Source organism: Bufo gargarizans, chromosome 1, assembly GCF_014858855.1.
Source record: "Bufo gargarizans isolate SCDJY-AF-19 chromosome 1, ASM1485885v1, whole genome shotgun sequence".
NCBI lineage: Eukaryota > Metazoa > Chordata > Amphibia > Anura > Bufonidae > Bufo > Bufo gargarizans.
In genome coordinates, this window is record NC_058080.1 from 193,543,148 (window position 1) to 193,564,179 (window position 21,032).

At 42.2% G+C, this 21,032-nt stretch overlaps 1 protein-coding gene across 5 annotated transcripts in view; it reads left to right on the forward strand.

Moving 5' to 3' along the window:
• Positions 1–21,032, forward strand: part of TBC1D9 (TBC1 domain family member 9) — a 107,487-nt gene that overhangs the window by 50,457 nt on the left and 35,998 nt on the right. For 2 of the 5 annotated variants that reach the window (XM_044300734.1, XM_044300711.1), the window contains exons 17-21: positions 980–1,045; positions 1,251–1,337; positions 8,086–8,160; positions 8,294–8,394; positions 10,203–11,939. In XM_044300734.1, the coding sequence (XP_044156669.1) occupies positions 980–1,045; positions 1,251–1,337; positions 8,086–8,160; positions 8,294–8,394; positions 10,203–10,907 (1,034 nt within the window). In that variant the 3' untranslated portion in view covers positions 10,908–11,939. Of the gene's footprint in view, positions 1–979; positions 1,046–1,250; positions 1,338–8,085; positions 8,161–8,293; positions 8,395–10,202; positions 11,940–19,692; positions 20,255–21,032 lie in introns of those variants that run through there. The other 3 variants (XR_006390836.1, XM_044300720.1, XM_044300745.1) reach the window with 3 other exon arrangements.

Below are 21,032 nucleotides of genomic sequence, written 5' to 3' on the forward strand. Positions count from 1 at the left end.
CCAAATCCACACTATGCACCAGAAAGTCTGAGATGTGGTGCAATCTTGGATGGCAGAAAATGGGCCTGGGAATTGGTGGATCTGCATTAGATTTTTTTTCTTGAAATGGAGGGTCACTTTAAAGGGAACTTGTCACCTGGAAAATGCATATTAAACCGCCAGCAGTACCTTATTGCAGCCTATAGCATGATTATAAAAGTCTCTTTGTCTTTTCTGTGCAATGCGGCAAAAGTCAAAAAAAATAATTTTATTCAACGGGCCACGCTATGTAAACGATTGTCTTGAAGTCAAGGAGGCAGCGGCTTTCTCACCTGAAGTCAAGCGTGCCCCACCCCCTGTACCTCCCCAAAGCATTTGATTGATAGGATGCCCGATTCCTTCACAGCTGGTTGCTTGAATGTAGTCTCCCGCATGCTCTCGTGTACCTAAGCATTGAGCTCATAGCGGAGTGGAACAGGTACAGCGCAGGCGCCGGTATTTCAGGGACACGGCGCACGCGCAAGACTACATTCATGCGTCCAGTAGGGAAGGAAATCCTATCAATCAAACACTAAGGGGAGATAACGGTGGTGGGGCGCGCTTGACTTCAGGCAAGAAAGCCGCTGCCCCCTTGACTTCAAGACTCTAGTTTACATAGCGTGGCCCATTGAATAAAAGTATTTTTACAGGCTTTTGCTGCATTGCACAGAAAAGACACAGACCCCTTTATAATCGTACTACAGGCTGCAATAAGGTACTGCTGGCGGTTTAATATGCATTTTCTAGGTGACAGGTTCCCATTAAGATAATTGTAACCTCTAGTTGTCAGAGCTGAATTTTAACATCCCAGTTAAATTCATTAAGTTGTCATGATACACAAAACAAAAAGTTTAATGAGTAGCTCAGTATTGCTACATCTGTATGCAAGCAGCAAGAATGAAGATGTCTGATTTCTTACTGTAACTAACTTATTTTGGTAATAATGAATTGATGTTTCCAGGTGCAGCCTGCCATGGTGACCTCACAGAAAAACTGAAGCTGTTGTACAGAATGCACATCTTGCCTGGTGAGTTCTTCAGGACTACTTACCATTACATAACTCCACACGCATTTCCGGTATACGTGGATAAAGTAATAGGACTGCAGATAAGATCCAAGTGTGCAACTCATGTACATTTATTCTATGTAGATAGGGGTCATTAGTTTGTAAGCACTGTTTAATTCATAGACCTTTAACCTACATACTGATAATGCATTATTGATCATTTCAGACCTGTCACCAGACCAAGAAGAACCAGATTCTGCATTTGAGGCCACACAATACTTCTTTGAAGACATCGCACCTGAGTGTAGTCATGGTATGCCAACATCAGTGTGAAGGCATGTTTGTGAATTTGTGGTCATGAGTGGGCTATACCCTTGGTTTTGTGATTGGCAGTGGTATGGTTCCTTTTACCAGCCTGTTATTACATCTCAAGATTTACAGCAATATTGCCAGCAGATCATATAAGTTAGTTTTAGCATATCTTGAGTTTGCATAATCTACAATATTACTACTGCTCCCCTAGTATTGTCTTGCTAAATCATATCAATTATTAGGGGTACAAATAGGGCGATCTGTCACAAAGACCGGGATCGTCAAACGGTGTGTTGTCTTCGTGGCGCTCGAGTTCGAGACATCGCGGATCGGGTTGACAGATTACTGGGAGGGGCTGGAGAAGATCCAGCAGTCATGTTCCATATTGGAACCAATGACAAAGTTAGAGGTAGGTGGAGCGTCCTTAAAAATGATTTTAGGGATTTAGGTCAAAAGCTTAGGGCAAAGACCTCAAAGGTAGTATTTACTGAAATACTGCCTGTACCACGAGCCACACAAGAAAGGCAGCGGGAGATTAGGGAGGCTAACAAGTGGCTCAAGAACTGGTGTAGGAAGGAGGGGTTTGGGTTCCTGGAGAACTGGGCCGACTTCTCTCTCGGCTACAGGCTCTATCGTAGGGACGGGCTGCACATCAATGGGGAAGGGGCAGCTTAGTTGGGGAAGAAGATAGCTAGAAGGTTGGAGGAGTGTTTAAACTAGGGACTTGGGGGGAGGGTAATTACGTTATTGCAGGGAAAGATAGTGCAGATAGAGACCGGGGGCAAGGTAATGGGACTGGGGGAGGAATGGAAGGAGGGACTAGAACAGTTCAGAAGGAAAGGTGTAGGGTAAAAAATATACATAAACCTCTTAAATGTATGTATACTAATCCCAGAAGCCTGACTAATAAAACTGGGGAACTGGAATTAGTGATGTGTGAGGAGGACTATGACATTGGGAATAACTGAGACATGGCTGGATGATAGCTATGACTGGGCAGTTTAGAAAGGATCGCCAAAACCGGAGAGGGGGAGGGGTCTGCCCTTGTGTAAAGTCCTGTCTAAAGCCCACAGTCCGAGAAGATATAAGTGAGGGACATGAACGTGTGGAGTCACTGTGGGTAGAACTACATGGAGGCAAAAACAATAATAAATTACTAATAGAAGTTTATTATAAGCCACCTAATATACCAGAGTCTACAGAAAATCCACTACTAAACGAAATAGACGAGGCGGCAAATCATAATGAGGTCATTATGATGGGGGACTTCAACTACTCAGATATAGACTGGGAAACTGAAACCTGTACATCTCATAAAGGAAACAGGTTCTTGGCAATAACCAAAGACAATTACCTTTCCAAACTGGTTCAGGATCCGACTAGAGGGACGGCCATACTAGACTTAATATTAATTAATAGACCTGACAGAACAACAGATGTGCAGGTTTCTCAGCAATGTGGACACATATGAACATGGGACCAACACAGATTCCTTCAGCTGCTAAGTACACATGTAACACGTCAGCCAGTTTCATAGGTATAAACCTGCTGACAGATGCCCTTTAAAAATCATCAGTGTTGCAACTGCAAAATACTTTGGTTAAAAAGCTGTATTTAAGTTAATGTATACTGGGTTGTATACAGAAGTCATAAGGCTCCACTTCACATACGGTTCTGCCAAATGTACTATGCTTTCGTAATATATTAAGGTCCACTCTTCCTTTTTTAGGTTTCAAATTGTGTGTTGATCATTTTCATTATTGCAACTTTGTGCAAGACATATAAGTTTGGTTTTCTACTTGAAAGACCACCACTAGAGTCTTACCATTAATGACCGTGCCAAAGAACTCCTGATCCCAGTTTCTCACGTGACATATATATCTGCGTCTTTTTCTTCCATCACTGAGGTGACGGTCCTCCCTCTGTCTGTTCTCTTCCAGCCTGGGCAATGTATGTGCATAGTCAATAACTTCACATACAGTCCGGTCCATAAATATTGTGACATCGACACAATTCTAAAGTTTTTGGCTCTATACACCACTACAATGGATTTGAAATGAAAAGCACAATATGTGCTTTAACTGCAGACTGTCAGCTTTAATTTGAGGGTATTTACATCCAAATCAGGTAAACGGTGTAGGAATTACAACAGTTTGCATATGTGCCTCCCACTTGTTAAGGGACCAAAGGTAATGGGACAGAATAATAATCGTAAATAAAACTTTCCATAGCATCATCACGACGGCATACAAGGAGATTGACCCCTGACCTCTGTAGGGGCAGGAACAGAGAAAGGTTAAATACCCTCCTCCCACCACCAACCCCAGTGTTTCCTGTCCCTACAGATTTCCCATCAAGGGGGAACACTGTCAGCAACCCTCCAAGCGCTGACAACAAAAATCTTTGCATGGGCAGAGCAGAAGGTGGCCTCTATATCGGAAGTTCCTCTAAAAGGAATACTAAATCATGAAGGGGATTTTCTCAGCCGCCACAGGATCGATCATACAGAATGGTTTCTAAGCCCAGAAATATTCAGACTAGTGGTAAGGAAATGGGGGATGCCCGACGTGGACCTGTTTGCCACCAGGGCAAACTCAAAGGTGGAGACATTCTGTTCCCTAAACCCCAGGGACAGACCTCATGCTTTAGACGCCTTCGCCATCCGTTGGCATTGGAAACTGTGCTATGCTTTCCCTCCACTTCCTCTAATTCCAAAGGTGGTACAAAAATTCACCAGGACAAGGCCACGGTGATTGTGATCGCTCCCCTATGGCCAAAGAGAAGTTGGTTCTCATCTCTCCAGAAATACTCCCTCCAGGATCCGTGGCCCCTCCCTGTGCGAGGGGATCTACTTCAGCAGGGTCCAGTTCTGCACCCAAACCCGCAGTTTTTGAAATTGGCAGCTTGTATCCTGAGTCCCAAACACTGAAACTTCAGGGCCTGTCAGACAAAGTTATTACTACTTTGAAAGCCTCCAGAAAGAATATACCGAAAGCAATCTACCTTAAGATCTGGAAACGTTTTTGTTCCTGGAGTGGGAGAAAATCTCCACATTTGCATAAACCAAACATCCAAAGAATTCTAGATTTCCTACAGCAGGGTCTAGACCCGGGACTTAGACCCTCTACCCTGAAGGTCCAGATCTCAGCCCTAAGTTGTTTCTTTGACCAAGATATAGCCAGCCATCGTTTGGATCAAAAGATTCATTAGGGCAGCGATGAGGCTCCGCCCAACGATCACCGCCCGTGTCCCTTCCTGGGATTTGAACATCGTTCTTACAGGCCTTACTCTACCACCCTTTGAGCCCATGTCCGACTGTCCAATAAAATTATTGTCCTTGAAGACGGCCTTCCTAATTGCAATAACTTCGGCCCGCAGAGTATTAGAGTTGCAAGCTCTATCGATCAGGGAACCCTACCTCCGTATTCTAGATGATAGAATTATTCTCCGTCTGGATCCTGGGTTTCTCCCCAAAGTTGTATCCAATTTTCATCGGAGCCAGGAAGTTACCCTACCTTCTTTTTGTCAACACCCCTCTAATGACAAAGAATCCGCATTTCACTCTCTGGACGTTAGACGGGCAGTCCTAAACTATATCGCTGTGACGGAAAAGTTTAGAAAATCCGACAACTTACTAGTTCTTTTTGGAGGAAGATTTAAGGGCCAAAAAGCCTCCCGGTCCTCTATAGCTAGATGGCTCAAAGAAACCATTAGTCTGTTACCAAATACAAAATCTTCCGTGTCCAGTCAACATTAGGGCCCATTCCACTAGGGCCATGTCTTCCTATCAGGCAAAGAGAGCTGGGGCTTCTCTGGAGGAAATCTGTCGTGCTGCCACTTGGTCCAGCATCCATACGTTTATAAAGCACTATCGCCTGGATCTTTCCAGATCATCTGATCTGTCCTTCTGGCGGAAAGTCCTCCAGGCTGTAGCCCCCCCTTAACTGATATATTTTTTATATCTCCTTGTATGCCGTCGTGATGATGCTATGGAAAAACCGGAATTAGTCTTACCGGTAATTCTGTTTCCATGAGATCATCACGACGGCACGTTATTCCCTCCCTATGATTTAAACATTTTTTGACCTAGAGGGTCTCTAGAAGGTATGAAGTAATACCTTTTTTCACTGTTTGCCACCACCGGGTTACTCTGTGTGATTTTGGAAGCACTGGGGTTGGTGGTGGGAGGAGGGTATTTAACCTTTCTCTGACCCCTGACCTCTGTAGGGGCAGGAACAATCTCCTTGTATGCCGTCGTGATGATCTCATGGAAACAGTATTACCGGTAAGACTAATTCCGGTTTTTCACTTTTTAATACTTGGTGGCAAATCCTTTGCAGTCGATTACAGCCTGAAGTCTGGAACGCATAGACATCACCAGACGCTGGGTTTCATCCTTGGTGATGCTCTGCCAGGCCTCTACTGCAACTGTCTTCAGTTCCTGCTTGTTCTTGGGGCATTTTCCCTTCAGTTTTGTCTTCAGCAAGTGAAATGCATGCTCAATCGAATTCAGGTCAGGTGATTGACTTGGCCATTGCATAACATTCCACTTCTTTCCCTTAAAAAACTCTTAGGTTGCTTTTGCAGTATGCTTTGGGTCATTGTCCATCTGCACTGTGAAGCGCCATCCAATGAGTTCTGAAGCATTTGGCTGAATATAAGCAGATAATATTGCCCGAAACACTTCAGAATTTATCCTGCTGCTTTTGTCAGCAGTCACATCATCAATAAATACAAGAGAACCCGTTCCATTGGCAGCCATACATGCCCACCCCATGACACTACCACCACCATGCTTCACTGATGAGGTGGTATTCTTAGGATCATGAGTAGTTCCTTTCCTTCTCCATACTCTTCTCTTCCCATCACTCTGGTACAAGTTGATCTTGGTCTCATCTGTCCATGGGATGTTGTTCCAGAACTGTGAAGGCTTTTTTAGATGTCGTTTGACAAACTCTATTCTGGCCTTCCTGTTTTTGAGGCTTACCAATGGTTTATATCTTGTGGTGAACCATCTGTATCCACTCTGGTGAAGTCTTCTCTTGATTGTTGACTTTGACACACATACACCTACCTCCTGGTTCTTGATCTGCCCAACTGTTGTGAAGGGTGTTTTCTTCACCAGGGAAAGAATTATTCAGTCATCCATCACAGTTGTTTTCCGTGGTCTTCCGGGTCTTTTGGTGTTGCTGAGCTCACCGGTGCTTTCGTTCTTTTTAAGAATGTTCCAAACAGTTGTTTTGGCCACACCTAATGTTTTTGCTATCTCTCTGATGGGTTTGTTTTGTTTTTTCAGCCTAATGATGGCTTGCTTCACTGATAGTGACAGCTCTTTGGATCTCATCTTGAGAGTTGACAGCAACAGATTCCAAATGCAAATAGCACACTTGAAATGAACTCTGGACCTTTCATCTGCTCATTGTAATTGGGATAATGAGGGAATAACACACACCTGGCCATGGAACAGCTGAGAAGCCAATTGTCCCATTACTTTATGTCCCCTAACAAGTGGGAGGCACATATGCAAACTGCATTCCTAAACCGTTCACCTGATTTGGATGTAAATACCCTCAAATTAAAGCTGACAGTCTGCAGTTAAAGCACATCGTGCTCATTTCATTTCAAATCCATTGTGGTGGTGTAAAGAGACAAAAATGTTACAATTGTGTCAATGTCCCAATATTTATGGACCTGACTGTAGATGGCTAGCTAGAGGCCTCGCTGGAGAAGCATTGCTTTTCCAGCGCATGTTCAAATTCAGCCTGCTATTATGTGGCATGGAAATCCATATGACATGGTGGTGTATTATAATGACCATGGGTTTGGTATATATGTGTTTTACATAAACTTTTGTGTGGGCTGGGAGGCTGCCTGCATGCTGTGCCGAGTGGAGCAATTGCTGGCTGAGATGGTGCTGTGAGGTCCCTGAATTTCAGGTTGTAAACATCCAGACTTGTGGTGCTAACATTACTAACAGAGGGAGGACGATTAAAATGACTCGAAAAGGTCACATCAACTTGTGATCTGGGGTAGGGTGGGATATTTAACAAAAAATGGATATGGGTACCGGAAAATCCCTTTAAACTACAAGAACAATGGTTTGAAGGGGTTGTCCCATCTCGCTTCATGGATCCTAGTATGCATAAAACAGTATGTGTATACTTATTGCTAATTGTGATGGGTCATCGACAGTAGCTCCCTCCCTTTTTTTTTTTTATCTTCTAACCCTTTTTAGACTGCTCAATGTCAGGGGATATGTCCACTGCTGCAGTCTAGCAGTGAAGACCATGTTTGCACTGTGCAGATCAGAGTTCCTGCATGTGTGGTGGGTAAGATTTTGGGGAAACACATAGACACATGCGCATTAGCTCCTGACCCGGCCACCTCTAATTAGTCTGTTTAGAACAGCTCCAGGGCATGGGCAGTAGCCTTGGTACTGTTCTACACAGCTCCTTCATTGGCTGCTTGCACCACTGCCCCCCTGTACCATAGCTGCTAATCAAAATGCTTCAGGAACATGGGAATCGGAGCTCCACTTGCCTGTGCCATCAGTCAACATACAGGTCACCGCCCCCTGTGGAACAGTGGCAGCCCTGACCTTGTGAGATGGGGCAACCCCTTTAATCTAATGCTTGCAGTTTCAGTCCAGGTAGTCGGTATCTGCTACAGCGGTCGGTAAGATATTGTTTGCGATGTGCTGCAACAAGATATCTAAGAGATGTTTCTTCATTTTCTGTGCTGTTGTTAAGTTGCTTCAATTGAGTTGAGAAGCAAGAAAAGGACAGAAGAAGGCTTTGTTGGCGTCAGTCTTAAACCAGCTAAAGGTAACGCCTAGCCCTCACAATGTCTGTGTTGTGTTTGTATGTTTGTAGTAGCGATACATTGTGAGAATTATGATTTGTACTTTGAAGTGTTTGAAATAGTGATGGATATTCTGTTTCTTTTTCGATTTATTAGTTCATAAAACAAGTCAAGATAACCGAAATTACCTCCGGATATGGGCACAGGAAAACCGGCCTAAGGAAAAAGATGCGAAAGAATTACCCAAGTTAAACCAGGTATATCTTTGATGGCAAAACTGATTGTGGTACAGAGACTCTGAGAACTATACAAGTAGTAAGTTAGCCAGGGGTGCAGCCAGGAACGAGTTGGGACATGGGATCTAAAAGCCGAGTCCATCGCTGCGGGCATTATCCACATATTAGAAACACAATTTATTGCCATTGTGCTTCTGATAAATAACCATTTTTGAAACGCCACCTCTCAAGGTATTAGTGGGTGGAGTGAGCGTTTTGATGCCACAGGTATTTTGCAGAAAAAGTAAAAAATTGCAAGTTTTTCACAGATTTGGCATTTCATTGCCCATTATGTTGTGGCCAGCTGGTGCCATCTGAGACTCACAACATTATTAAAATTTGTTATGTGGGTTCTATCATGCCATAAATGTGGACATGAACTGCTGTATGGGCACACTGCAAAGTTCAAAAGGGAAAGACTGCCTTTTGGCTTTTGCAGCACAGATTTTGATGGCTTGGCTTATAGGCACCATGTCGCTTTTGAACAGCCTTTGGGCTACTAGTACAGTATGTTTCTTGTGAGGCAAGGTGACAACAAAATGACTGTTTTTGGCACTGTTTCTATGTTTTGTTTTGGTTTTCTTATACGAAGTTCACATGAGCCAGTCGTTACAGGTGTAGCGATACCTAATATGTCTATTTTTTATATTTTTTCGATAGTAAATGGTTTGATGAGGGGAAAGGGGCACCTTTTTTATTTTCTTTATAAAACACAGTATTTCATCCTACTAAGGGACTTAAACTTTATAACGATGGATGATCCCTTTTACAATGCAGTACAATACATACTGTATTGTACTGCTGCCATAGCATTGATCGATGCATCTAAATAAATTTTACCCATTGTTCATAGTTATTTTGGTAGTCAGCACAGAGAGATAAAACTCCTATATGGCTAGGTAAGCCATTGTCTGTTTACTGCTGCTGTGATGAGAAGATGTTATTTGAAGGGTAATCCTTATGATAAGAGATGTAAAATTAGGATGACAGTATGACAGCTCTATTGTTCTCTTGTTAGGCCTAGATAAAGATGTCCACAGAAGAGCATTGCACTTATCAGTGTAATATCTGTAAAGAATAAATCAAGGCAACTGGACTTACTGTAGATTTCTTGAAAACGTTTCACTCGTTCTTCCAACGAGCTTTCTCAATTCTGAGAATTGAGAAAGCTCGTTGGAATTCTCAGAATTGAGAAAACTCGTTGGAAGAACGAGTGAGACGTTTTCAAGAAATCTACAGTAAGTCCAGTTGCCTTGATTTATTTTTTACACATATACCATGACCTGGATAAATGAGAACCTTCACAGACTTATCAGTGTAATGTGTGATCTGATAATTAAGTCACTGACGGGGACTCTCTCTGGTCATAGTGAAAAAGAAGCTCTTTGCTGTGGTAAAAGACCAAAGAAAGGAGAAAGTTAGGGACAGGGCAGGAAGTAGAATACATGGAGTGATGTATTTCCAGAAAACCATCTAAAATACATAGAATATTCACATATAGTTTGGTTATATGTGCAAATGATGAAGTAGTGTATGCTGTCTTGCCAATCACCCTTTTACAAATGAAAAAGTAATGTAAATGTAAACCCAATATTTTTTTTTTATAATATAAAGAGTAAAGCTCTTACAAATTAGTTTCCATTAGCAAAGATGACTTTATCACCAAAATGCAAGAGTGGCCATGTGATCCCAGAGGTTTAGTTGTATATTTTTTTTTAAACACCTGTCATAGCATACTGTTCACATTGTATAGTTCTTCATTATGTCTATTCTTTATTGTTTACTTGTAGGGGCAGTTTATTGAGTTGTGTAAGACCATGTACAATATGTTTAGCGAAGATCCAAGAGAGCAAGAACTCTACCATGCAACCGCAGCAGTTACCAGCTTACTGCTTGAGATTGGTGAGGTGGGAAAATTTCTCTCTCTGCAGCCTCCAGAAGAAACTGCCAGCCACAGCAGCAAGGAAACTCCAAGGATGGTCCATGAAAAGAAGCCTGTCCAAACATACCAGTATGAGCAATCAGGAGATTTTTCCACCAACTTTGTTACCAGTGACAATACTGAAGAAATCCACTCTGATCAAATGGAGGAGGTCAAGCTTGAGGACTCTTCTCCTAGAGACAATGGGGCCTGCTCATCTATGCTCATATCAGATGATGAGACAAAAGACGATGGCTCCATGTCTTCTTACTCTGTGCTGAGTGCTGGGTCACATGAAGACGATAAACTACAATGTGAGGATATTGGTGATGACACCATCCTTGTACGGAGTCACCACCAAGCTTCTTTGCCTGTCAGTACTAGTCTAGACCAAGACTGGGCTGTTACATTTGAGCAGTTCCTTGCTTCTCTCTTGACAGAGCCAGCGCTTGTCAGATACTTTGAAAAACCAGTGTCCATAATGGCTAGAATAACTAACGCTAAAAATGTCAGCATGATGGGGAAAGCATTCCCTTCTACAAGTGACTATGACATTGCTATTGTCTCTGGGTGAGGAACACTAAGGTACAGTAGATGTAAATAATGGCTAAAACCGTTCATTCCTAATAGGAGAGCAAAATCAGTTTTAAAGGGGTTGCACAGGATCTTCTGCCTGATCGAACATTGAGAGTGGAGAGATGCAACTTCACTCTGGGAAGCACAGTTGCTGAGGCAAAAGTCACAATACTTGCAGGGCAAGGAAAGGTTGATTTAGTACTGGTCCCAATCGAGGTACAGTTGTGTCTCTGCCCCAGATGTCACATTGGGTAGGAGAGTATGCCTGCACAACCCTTTTAAAAATTTTAGTCCAAAAATGCACAATTTACAAATAACCATCAAAGGATGATATGGATTTTAACCCAACATTTTCCCTCAGATTTAGTCCTTATATAGGCATGAATACAAATTATTTTAAATAACAATTTAGGGATTTTAGACTACATAAGTGCATATTAACCTTACCGGAAAATATTACCTTTATGAGGTGTCCGATAGGACAAGAGTGTATTGTACTGTAGATAAAAAAAAAATATGGTAAAATGCCACAATATTGAGTAAAATACTGCATCCGTATTCCTGTAAATAAGTTATATGAACTTGGATATATATTCAGTCAATAGGAATGCATTGTCACTTCCGTGTCCCAGCCCCCCCCCCCCCCCCCCAACTTGTTTTTGCTGTTCTTTGAGCACCTGCACTTTGAATTCCTGCTCCTTTTATAAGTTGAATTTCCAGTTTTATTTTCTATTTTATCAATATGTTATTTATATGCAATTTATTTGCTCTCCTCTAGTTAATACAATTTTTCATGCAGAATTGTATCTGGTCTAATGGCCCTACATAAGACAGATACTGTAATTCGGTGCTGGATCCCTGAGGTTAAGGTTGTTTTGTTGATGGATGTAAAGTGCACAAAGTTTCCCACTTAGGCTACTTTCACACTTGCGTTCGGGGTTCCGCTTGTGAGTTCCGTTTGAAGGCTCTCACAAGCGGCCCCGAACGGATCCTTCCAGCCCTAATGCATTCTGAGTGGATGCGGATCTGCTCAGAATGAATCAGTATGGCTCCGTTTGGCCTCCGTTCCGCTCAGCAGACTGACACCCGAACACTGCTTGCAGCGTTTTCGTGTCCGCCTGGCCGTGCGGAGCCAAACGGATCCGTCTAGACTTAAGGTGTATCAATGCATTTTATGTGTATATTTTTTTTTTATTTTATTTGGAAAGTCTTATTTTTTTAAGCTACTGTATTTTTAATTTCCAGTAATTATTGTATATACATTGAACCCTTAGTTGTTCAGAAAATGTAATGATAAACCAATGCTGCTGTTTCATTCTGTTGTTCACAAGAAATAGAAGGGTTCGTTGAGAAACTGTGTGCTATAATTTATACATTGGAGGGTTTATTTGACTTGCAAGCATTTTAGACTTTTATCCTTTTCCTCTGCAGCCAGTTTTGGTCTTTGTGATTTTTAAAACCAATGTCATCCCTGCCTTTAGAGATGAGCAAATTTTATGTTATGAAATTCGTTCACACTTCGTTTAGTGGTAAAAGCAGAATTGCGTTACAGATTCCATTACCACGGACCATAATGCAATTCTATGATGGAATGCATAACGGAATGTCTTTAGAGGCATTCCGTTATTTATTCCGTCATAATGGAAGTCTATGGCCTGCATAACGGATCCGTCCCGTTTCCGTTATGCAGGAGAGGACTCCCCTGCATAACTGAAACGGGACAAATACGCATTTCATAGACTTCTATTATGATGGAATGAATAACGGAATGCCTCTAAAGACATTCAGAACTGCGTTATGGTCCGTAGTAACGGAATCCATAACGCAGTTCTGCTTTTACCAGCAAACGAAGCGTGAACAAATTTCTAAATAGGAAATTTACTCATCTCTACCTTTTTTTTTAATTTCTCTATCAACGTAGCTGAATAAGGACTTGGATTTTTGTGGGATGGGTTGTATTTTTCAGTGGCATTATTTTGGGGTATATATAAATTATTGTTCAACTTTTATTACATGAGGAGGAAAAAAGCTGAAATTCTGCCATTGTTTTTTTTTGTGTATTTAAATTTTTCCACCATGCAGTATAAAAAGTAACTTTTATTCTATAGTTGAGTACAATTATTCTAATAACATATACTTCATTGAAGTGTTATCAGTATTGCACAATAGAAGCGCATTTCATGGAAAAAAATCATAGTTTTTTTGTTGGTGAATTCTAAGTGCTATCATTTTTGTTATTGTTCCATCGACAGCTGTAAACGAACTTATATTTTTAACAAAACCTTTTTGCAGTACAAATATAAATTATTTATTAGCTGTCATATGTGAATTTTTTTATACAGAATTTTTTTTTACACTTTTTCAAAACATAAACACTTTTTATGGGAAAAAGTTTTTGTTGTAAATACTATTCTTAATTAACCCTTTTTTTATCTTATCTTTGTCCCTGTGTGCATTATAGATCAATGTAGACATGTCCATATAGTCTATACTGGATCTCTAGGTCAAAACAATCATCATACCTACCTACTGTATATCTTTTAGTCCCTCAGACTGAATATTCCATACAAGACACAATACAAATCTAGGGTAGTTTTCCTAACCAGTGTTCTGTAAATGAAACGTAATCGTTGTACAGTGACTTGCAGAAGTATTCATTCCCCCTTGGTGTTTTTCCTGTTTTGTGGGATTTGTACCATTTGATTTATACATATGGTGCAAAATATTTTTTGATGAGACAAACCATAATTAAGACCAAAAAACACTTCAATATGCATAAGTATTCATCCCCTTAAAGTGGGATTTTTTCCAATTCTTCTACTCATAACTGTTCCAACTACTTCAAGTTAGATGGGTGCGTTGGTGTACAGCAGTCTTCAAGCCAAGACACAGATTCTAAATTGGATTAAGATCTGGGCTTTGACTAGTCCATTCCAAGACATTTCATTGTACCACTCCCATATAGCTTTAGCAGTATAATTAGGGATGTTGCCTTGCTGGAAGGTAAACCTACATCCCAGTCTCAAATCTCTGGAAGACTGAAACAGTTTTTTCCTCAAGAACTGCCCTGTATTTACTGCTATTTGTGCTTCAGTCCTGACCATTTTTTTTGTCCCTGCAGATAAAACGCAACATGATGCTGCCATCAATATGCTTCACTGTAGGAATGGTGTCCTTGGTGATGGGAAGTACTGGGTTTATTTGCAACACATGATGGCTAAAAAGTTCAGTTTTAGTCTCATCTGACTATCGAACCTTCTTCCATGTGTTTGGGGAGTCTGTCACATGCTGTATGTCAAACTCCAAATGAGTTTTCTTTAGGCCTCATGCACACGACCGTGAGACTGCCATGCCCGTGTTGCGGACTGCAAACTGGGGGTCTGCAAAACACGGACCCTGCCATGTGCACTCTGTATCATTGACTTCAATGGGTGAGTGATCCACAAGATGCCACGAAACATAGGACATGTCCTATCTTTTATGGCACGTAAGAACGGACCTGTAAGCCCACGGTCATGCAGTGGCGTTCCTAGGTTGTTTGGTACACGGGGTGGGTCCTTTTTCTGGCACCCCCCCCCCAATACTTTAAAAAAAATCGTACCCCCTCACAATAGTATTGCCCTCATTGTACAACCTTCACAGTAGTTTTGTACAGATGTGTGCCCCCTAACAGTAGTTATGCCCATGTTGTGCCCCCTTAAAGTGCTTATCCCTTCATTGTGCCCCCTTCTTAGTAGTTATGCCTTCATTGTGCCCCCTCACAGTAGTTATGCTTTCTCTGTGCCCCTTTCACAATAGTAATGCCCTATCTGTGCCCCATTACAGTTGTAATGCCCCCTTTGTGCCCCTTCACAGTAATAATCCCCATTGTGCTCCCTTCATAGTAATAATCCCCATTGTGCCCCCTACATAGTATTAATTCCCATTGTGCCTGCTACACAATAATAATGCCCCTTAATAGTAGTAATGCCCATTATACCCCCTTCACAGTAATAATGCTCATTGTGCCCCCTTAACAGTAGTAATGCCCATTGTGCCCCCTTAATAGTAGTAATGCCCATTGTCGTCATCCCCCATTAATAGTAGTAATGCCCATTGTGCCCCCTTCACAGTAATAATGCTCTCTGTGCCCCCTCCATAATAGAAAACCAGATTGTACCCACTTAATAGTAGTAATGCCCTCTGTGCTAGTAATGCCCATTGTGCCCCCATTAACAGTAATAATGCCCTCTGTCCTTCCTTCATAGTAGTAATGTCCTCTGTGCACTGTGCCCCCTCTATAGTAGAAATGTTCATTGTGCCCGCTTCACATTAGCAATGCCCATTGTGCCCGCTTCACATTAGCAATGCCCATTGTGCCCCCTTCACATTAGCAATGCCCATTGTGCCCCTTCACATTACCAATGCCCATTGTGCCCTCTTCACATTACCAATATTTATTGTGCCCCCTTCCCATTACCAATGCCCATTGTGCCCCCTTCCCATTACCAATGCCCATTGTGCCCCCTTCACATAAGCAGTACCCATTGTGCCCCCTTCACATAAGCAGTACCCATTGTGCCCCTTGACATTAGCAATGCCCATTGTGGCCCCTTCACATTAGAAATGCCCATTGTGGCCCCTTTACATTAGAAATGCCCATTGTGGCCCCTTCACATTAGAAATGCCCATTGTGGCCCCTTCACATTAGAAATGCCCATTGTGGCCCCTTCACATTAGAAATGCCCATTGTGGCCCCTTCACATTAGAAATGCCCATTGTGGTCCCTTCACATTAGAAATGCCCATTGTGGTCCCTTCACATTAGAAATGCCCATTGTGGCCCCTTCACATTAGAAATGCCCATTGTGGCCCCTTCACATTACCAATGCCCATTGTGGCCCCTTCACATTACCAATGCCCATTGTGGCCCCTTCACATTACCAATGCCCATTGTGGCCCCTTCACATTACCAATGCCCATTGTGGCCCCTTCACATTACCAATGCCCATTGTGCCCCCTTCACATTACCAATGCCCATTGTGCCCCCTTCACATAAGCAATGCCCATTGTGCCCCCTTCACATAAGCAATGCCCATTGTGCCCCCTTGACATTAGCAATGCCCATTGTGGCCCCTTCACATTAGAAATGGCCATTGTGGCCCCTTCACATTAGAAATGTCCATTATGGCCCCCTCACATTAGCAATGTCCATTGTGGCCCCTTCACATTAGCAATGCCCATTGTGCCCCTTCACATTTGCAATGCCCATTGTGCCTCCTTCACATTAGCAATGCCCATTGTGCCCCCTTCACATTAGCAATGGCCACTGTGTCCCCTTCACATTAGCAATGCCCACTGTGCCTCATTCACAATGCCCATTGTGCCCCCTCCAGAGTAGAAATGTTCATTGTGCCCCCTCCAGAGTAGAAATGTCCATTGTGCCCCCTTCACATTTGCAATGCCCATTGTGCCCCCTCTGTGTTAGGCCTCATGAACACAACCGTTGTTTGGGTCCGCATCCGAGCCGCAGTATTTGCGGCTCGGATGCGGACCCATTCACTTAAATGGGCCGCAAAAGATGCGGACAGCACTCCGTGTGCTTTCTGCATCTGTTGCTCCGTTCCGTGGTCCGCAAAAAATATATAACCTGTCCTATTCTTGTCCGTTTTTGCGGACAAAAATAGGCAGTTATAGTAATGGCTGTCCTCGCCGTTCCGCAAATTGCGGAGTGCAAACGGACGCCATTCCTGTTTTGCGGATCCACAAAACACCCAATGGTCTTGTGCATGAGGCCTTAAAAAAAACAAAAAAAAACTAAAACAGTACCTTGTCCCGTTCCTGAAGCTCACAGTCCTCTCTCTCCTGCAGACACAGATCGCTATGCAGCAATGTGTGGGCGGAGCTTATGTAGATTTCCGTGCTGCAGGCTCCACCTACACAGACTGGCAGCACGATCTGTGCCTGTAGGCGGAATGATAGAGCAGGGAGAAGTCTTCCTGCTTCATCATTCAGAGTGCCGCTGGCCTGAAGGAGGGGAGGAGCAGTGAGGACTGTATTGATGGAAGTGCTCAGTGCTTCTGGACTCTGGCACTCCCCGAGAGTAGGCACCTGGAGCGAACCCCCCCTCCCCCCTTCCTTAGGCTACATGCACACGACCGTGTTCCGCAAATTGTGGATCCGCAAAAAAAATCGGATGCCATCCGTATGCCATCCGTTTTTTTTTGTTTTGTTTTTTTTTGCAGATCCATTGTAACAATGCCTAAAACAGACAAGAATAGGACATGTTCGATTTTTTTTTTTTTTTTTTTGCAGGGCTACGTAACGGACATACTGATGTGGATAGCACACGGTGTGCTGTCCGCATTTTTTGCGGACCCATTGAAATGAATGGGTCCACATCCTAACCGCAAATAAGACGGAACGGACACGGAAACAAACAACGTTCGTAGGCATGTAGCCTTAAGCAGGGCTTTTTCTCTGTCCACTCTTCCATAAAGCCCCTTTCTGTGAGTTTCAAAGATAGATACTTCCATCTCTGCTGCAAATCTTTGGCGTTCCTTCAGTATTACTGTTGGTGTCTTTGTTGAATCTCTCATTAATGTCCTCCTTGCCAAGTCTAGCCATGGGTTTTGGTGGGCCGCATTCTCTTGTAAGTTTCTGCCATATTATTTCCATATTATTTTGTTATAATGGATTTATTGGGATACTATGGGATGTTCAAAGTTTTGGATTTTTTTATAACCCAACCCTGATCCATGCTTCTCAACAACTTCATCTCTGACCTGACTGGAGAGCTCCTGGGTCTTCATGTGACCGTTCATGTGACTGTTATAATAATCATAAAATGATATGACTTCTGAAGTTAGCTGGTTGCACCAGACCTTATTTATCATAGCATAGGGGGACACATTTTTTTAATTTTTTTCTTCATTCTACTGTAACTTAAAATACATTTTATTTCCAGGTTGCAATGCAGCAAAACAGGAAATACACCAAGTGGTGTGAATACTTTAGTATGACACTGTATAATGAAAAGATCTGGCATTTCTTACCCCATAAATAGTAAATAAGAACATTCTTGTTGACATGTAGAGTCTTAGAAAAAATAGTTGTAATCCCACTTGTGGACAAGTAGAATTAAAGGCTATGTACACCTTCAGGGGCTATTTTTTTATCATTGCATTTTACTCATTTTGGGGTAAAAATCGTTTTTTCAATTTGTCTTTATTAAAAATATTGAGCCGTTCTGTCACAAAGGGTAAACTGTTCTTCTAGCTATGGGAAATAATACTTTCACTTAGGTGTCAGTCAGAAACAAAAGATATTTTGTGTGGTCTTCCAAGCGGCACAATCAGCAGCAGTCCCAAACAGGAGTAGGTCTCTTCCAAAATAAACTGCAATTCAGGGTCCGCGCTTGAACTTCATCAGTAAGGAACAGTTCACACACAGCAACACTTCCACAAGATGATTTTATCTCGATTCAAAACAATTCCAGCTCCTGGGAAAATGGATTTTATATGTGATGTGAACAAGTGTCGATCTTGTAAGTAAAATAAAATACGTAGTGTTTCAATAACCCGTGTTCCTTTTAAAGGATAAAAGAGCTGTGATTGCTGGTGGATATTGAGACCGAGGAGCTGGAATTGTTTTGAATTGAGGTAAAATCGTCTTGTGGAAGTGTTGCTGTGTGTGAACTGTTCCTTACTGATGAAGTTCAAGCGCGGACCTGGAATTGCAGTTTACTTTGTGTCAGTCATCTAATAAACCTTATCTCTAATTTACTAAAGGATCATAAACACTCAAGTCACATTCTTATCGATACCAAGAACTAAGCTATGAGTGTTTATAAGGTCAGAGATCGGAGTTAAGGAACCCGTCAACTGGCTGTCTGATGGACGAGAGAGAAAATTCAGATCCTGCTACTAAAAAAACTCCATGTACAGAGAAAATGGCTGTGAATTTAAAATTGAAAAAAAATATTTTTAGCTCAATATGAGTACAATGCAATAATAAAACTAAATGGTGCCCAAAGGTATACAATGCATTTAAAGAAACCTTCAAAAATGTAATACTGTTGCATGTGGTAATATTACGCTTTTATGCAACATCCAAGTTGTATGAACATGTAATCAACACCCAAAGGCTTCCATGAAGTTTTCAGATTTCACACAAATCTCATAAAATATAAGTTCTACTATGTTGTATCAGATACCACATTACATAGAGAATCTCCGGCTTAGGATGTCCCACAGAGCACCATTCCATGGCACAAGGAATCCCTGCGGCTTTGTGTGAGGCTTTATCCCTAGTCCATGTGCTGAGGACACCGTCAACAACTTGGGAAATACCAAAGACAGAAGTCATGCACTACTCAGTCAGGCACAGCACTATACAAGATATTACACAGTACATCCTAAAGGTGTTCTACGGGAATAATTTAAAATAGTCGCCAGCAACCTGTCCTAGAATGTGAGCATCCATCACTTTCAGAGCTTGGGGTTGGGGCCTCACTACACATTGCACTCTGGCACTTGCATATACAGTACTACAGATTGGGGAGTCTTCCTGTCAGGCTGCTCAGCCATGATGGCATATCATAGGCAGGATTGCATCATTATCATGTATTGTAGAGCAGAGTAGTATGTAGTGAGAGGCATCTCTGCAAGTCGATGCAACCAGTCCTGCTCACATTCTAGGACAGGTTGCTGGCAACATTTTATATAATTTATTAAGGTATTGATATTTTTGTCAGCACTCCCAAACCAGGCTCCTTTCCTGACTTTTTTTTTTCTTTCCCTGCAGAGGAGGCAAAATGGATAAATTGCAAAATGTAAAAAAAAACTCAGCAAATTTTACGTTTCTCTTCATGAACGAAACTCCAAAGAAAATCTTAACTGCAGATCTAAGAGCTTTAGTTCATGGCATTTACACGGAATAAATATTTTGCAAGCATCTGCAGGTTGGTGCATTTGCTTGTGTCATTAAATATGTTTCTATAGGAAAGCGTTTACGTAAATAGTGGTCTCTGTACTCATTATCAGAGGTCATTGGACTTCGTTTAAGGTAAAATGATGCAAACAGTATGCCGCTATTTGAATTGCATATGAAATGTTTGTATATCTTGACCTCTCACTTTTATTAAGCAAGTGCTGCAAAGTGCAAACCTATAGAAGTTTTCCAGCAAGTTGAGAAACTGTGCAAATGATTGTCCACTGAATTGAAATATAATTTTAAAAAACTCAGAGTTTCTGTAAAAAAATAACCACATTCAATTAAAAGGAACCTGTCACATTGAACATGCAGTCCGATCTGTGAGTATCTAGGCCAGTGAAATCCCATGGACTATTGGCAGTTCAGTCCCATTCATGTAACTGGTCTTGGGCTGCAATTCCAAGCACAGCCACCATAGAATATATGGCGCTGTGCTTGGTATGCTGTGATAAGGCCATGGCGCTCCAGCTTCTTCAAACAACCGATTGACGGGAGTCCCTGGTATTGAACCCGCATCCTGAGGATAGGTCATCAATATTCATCTCCCATAAAAACCCCTTTAACTTTAAGATTTACAGTGTAAGGCTACTTTCACACTTGCGTTCAGAGCGGATCCGTCTGGTGTCTGCCCAGACGGATCCGCTCATATAATGCAGACGATGGGATCTGTTCAGAACGGATCCGTCTGCATTATATTGTAGAAAAAATTCTAAGTGTGAAAGTAGCTTCAGACGGATCCGTCCAGACTTTGAAAGTCAATGGGGGACGGATCCGTTTGAAAATTGAGCCATATAGTGTCAAATTCAAACGGATTACATTGTAAGTCTGGACGGATCCGTTTGCCTCCGCACAGCCAGGCGGACACCCGAACGCTGCAAGCAGCGTTCAGGTGTCCGCCTGCTGAGCGGAGCGGAGGCCAAACGCTGCCAGACTGATGCATTCTGAGCAGATCCGCATCCACTCAGAATGCATTAGGGCTGGACGGATCCGTTCGGGGCCGCTTGTGAGAGCCTTCAAACGGAACTCACAAGCGGAGCCCTGAACGCAAATGTGAAAGTAGCCTAAGATGACATAATTGCAGGTTTCCTTTATGTTCACTGTATATAAAATTGTTCCAGATTCAAAATCCCAGCTCTGCTATCTCAATGTGA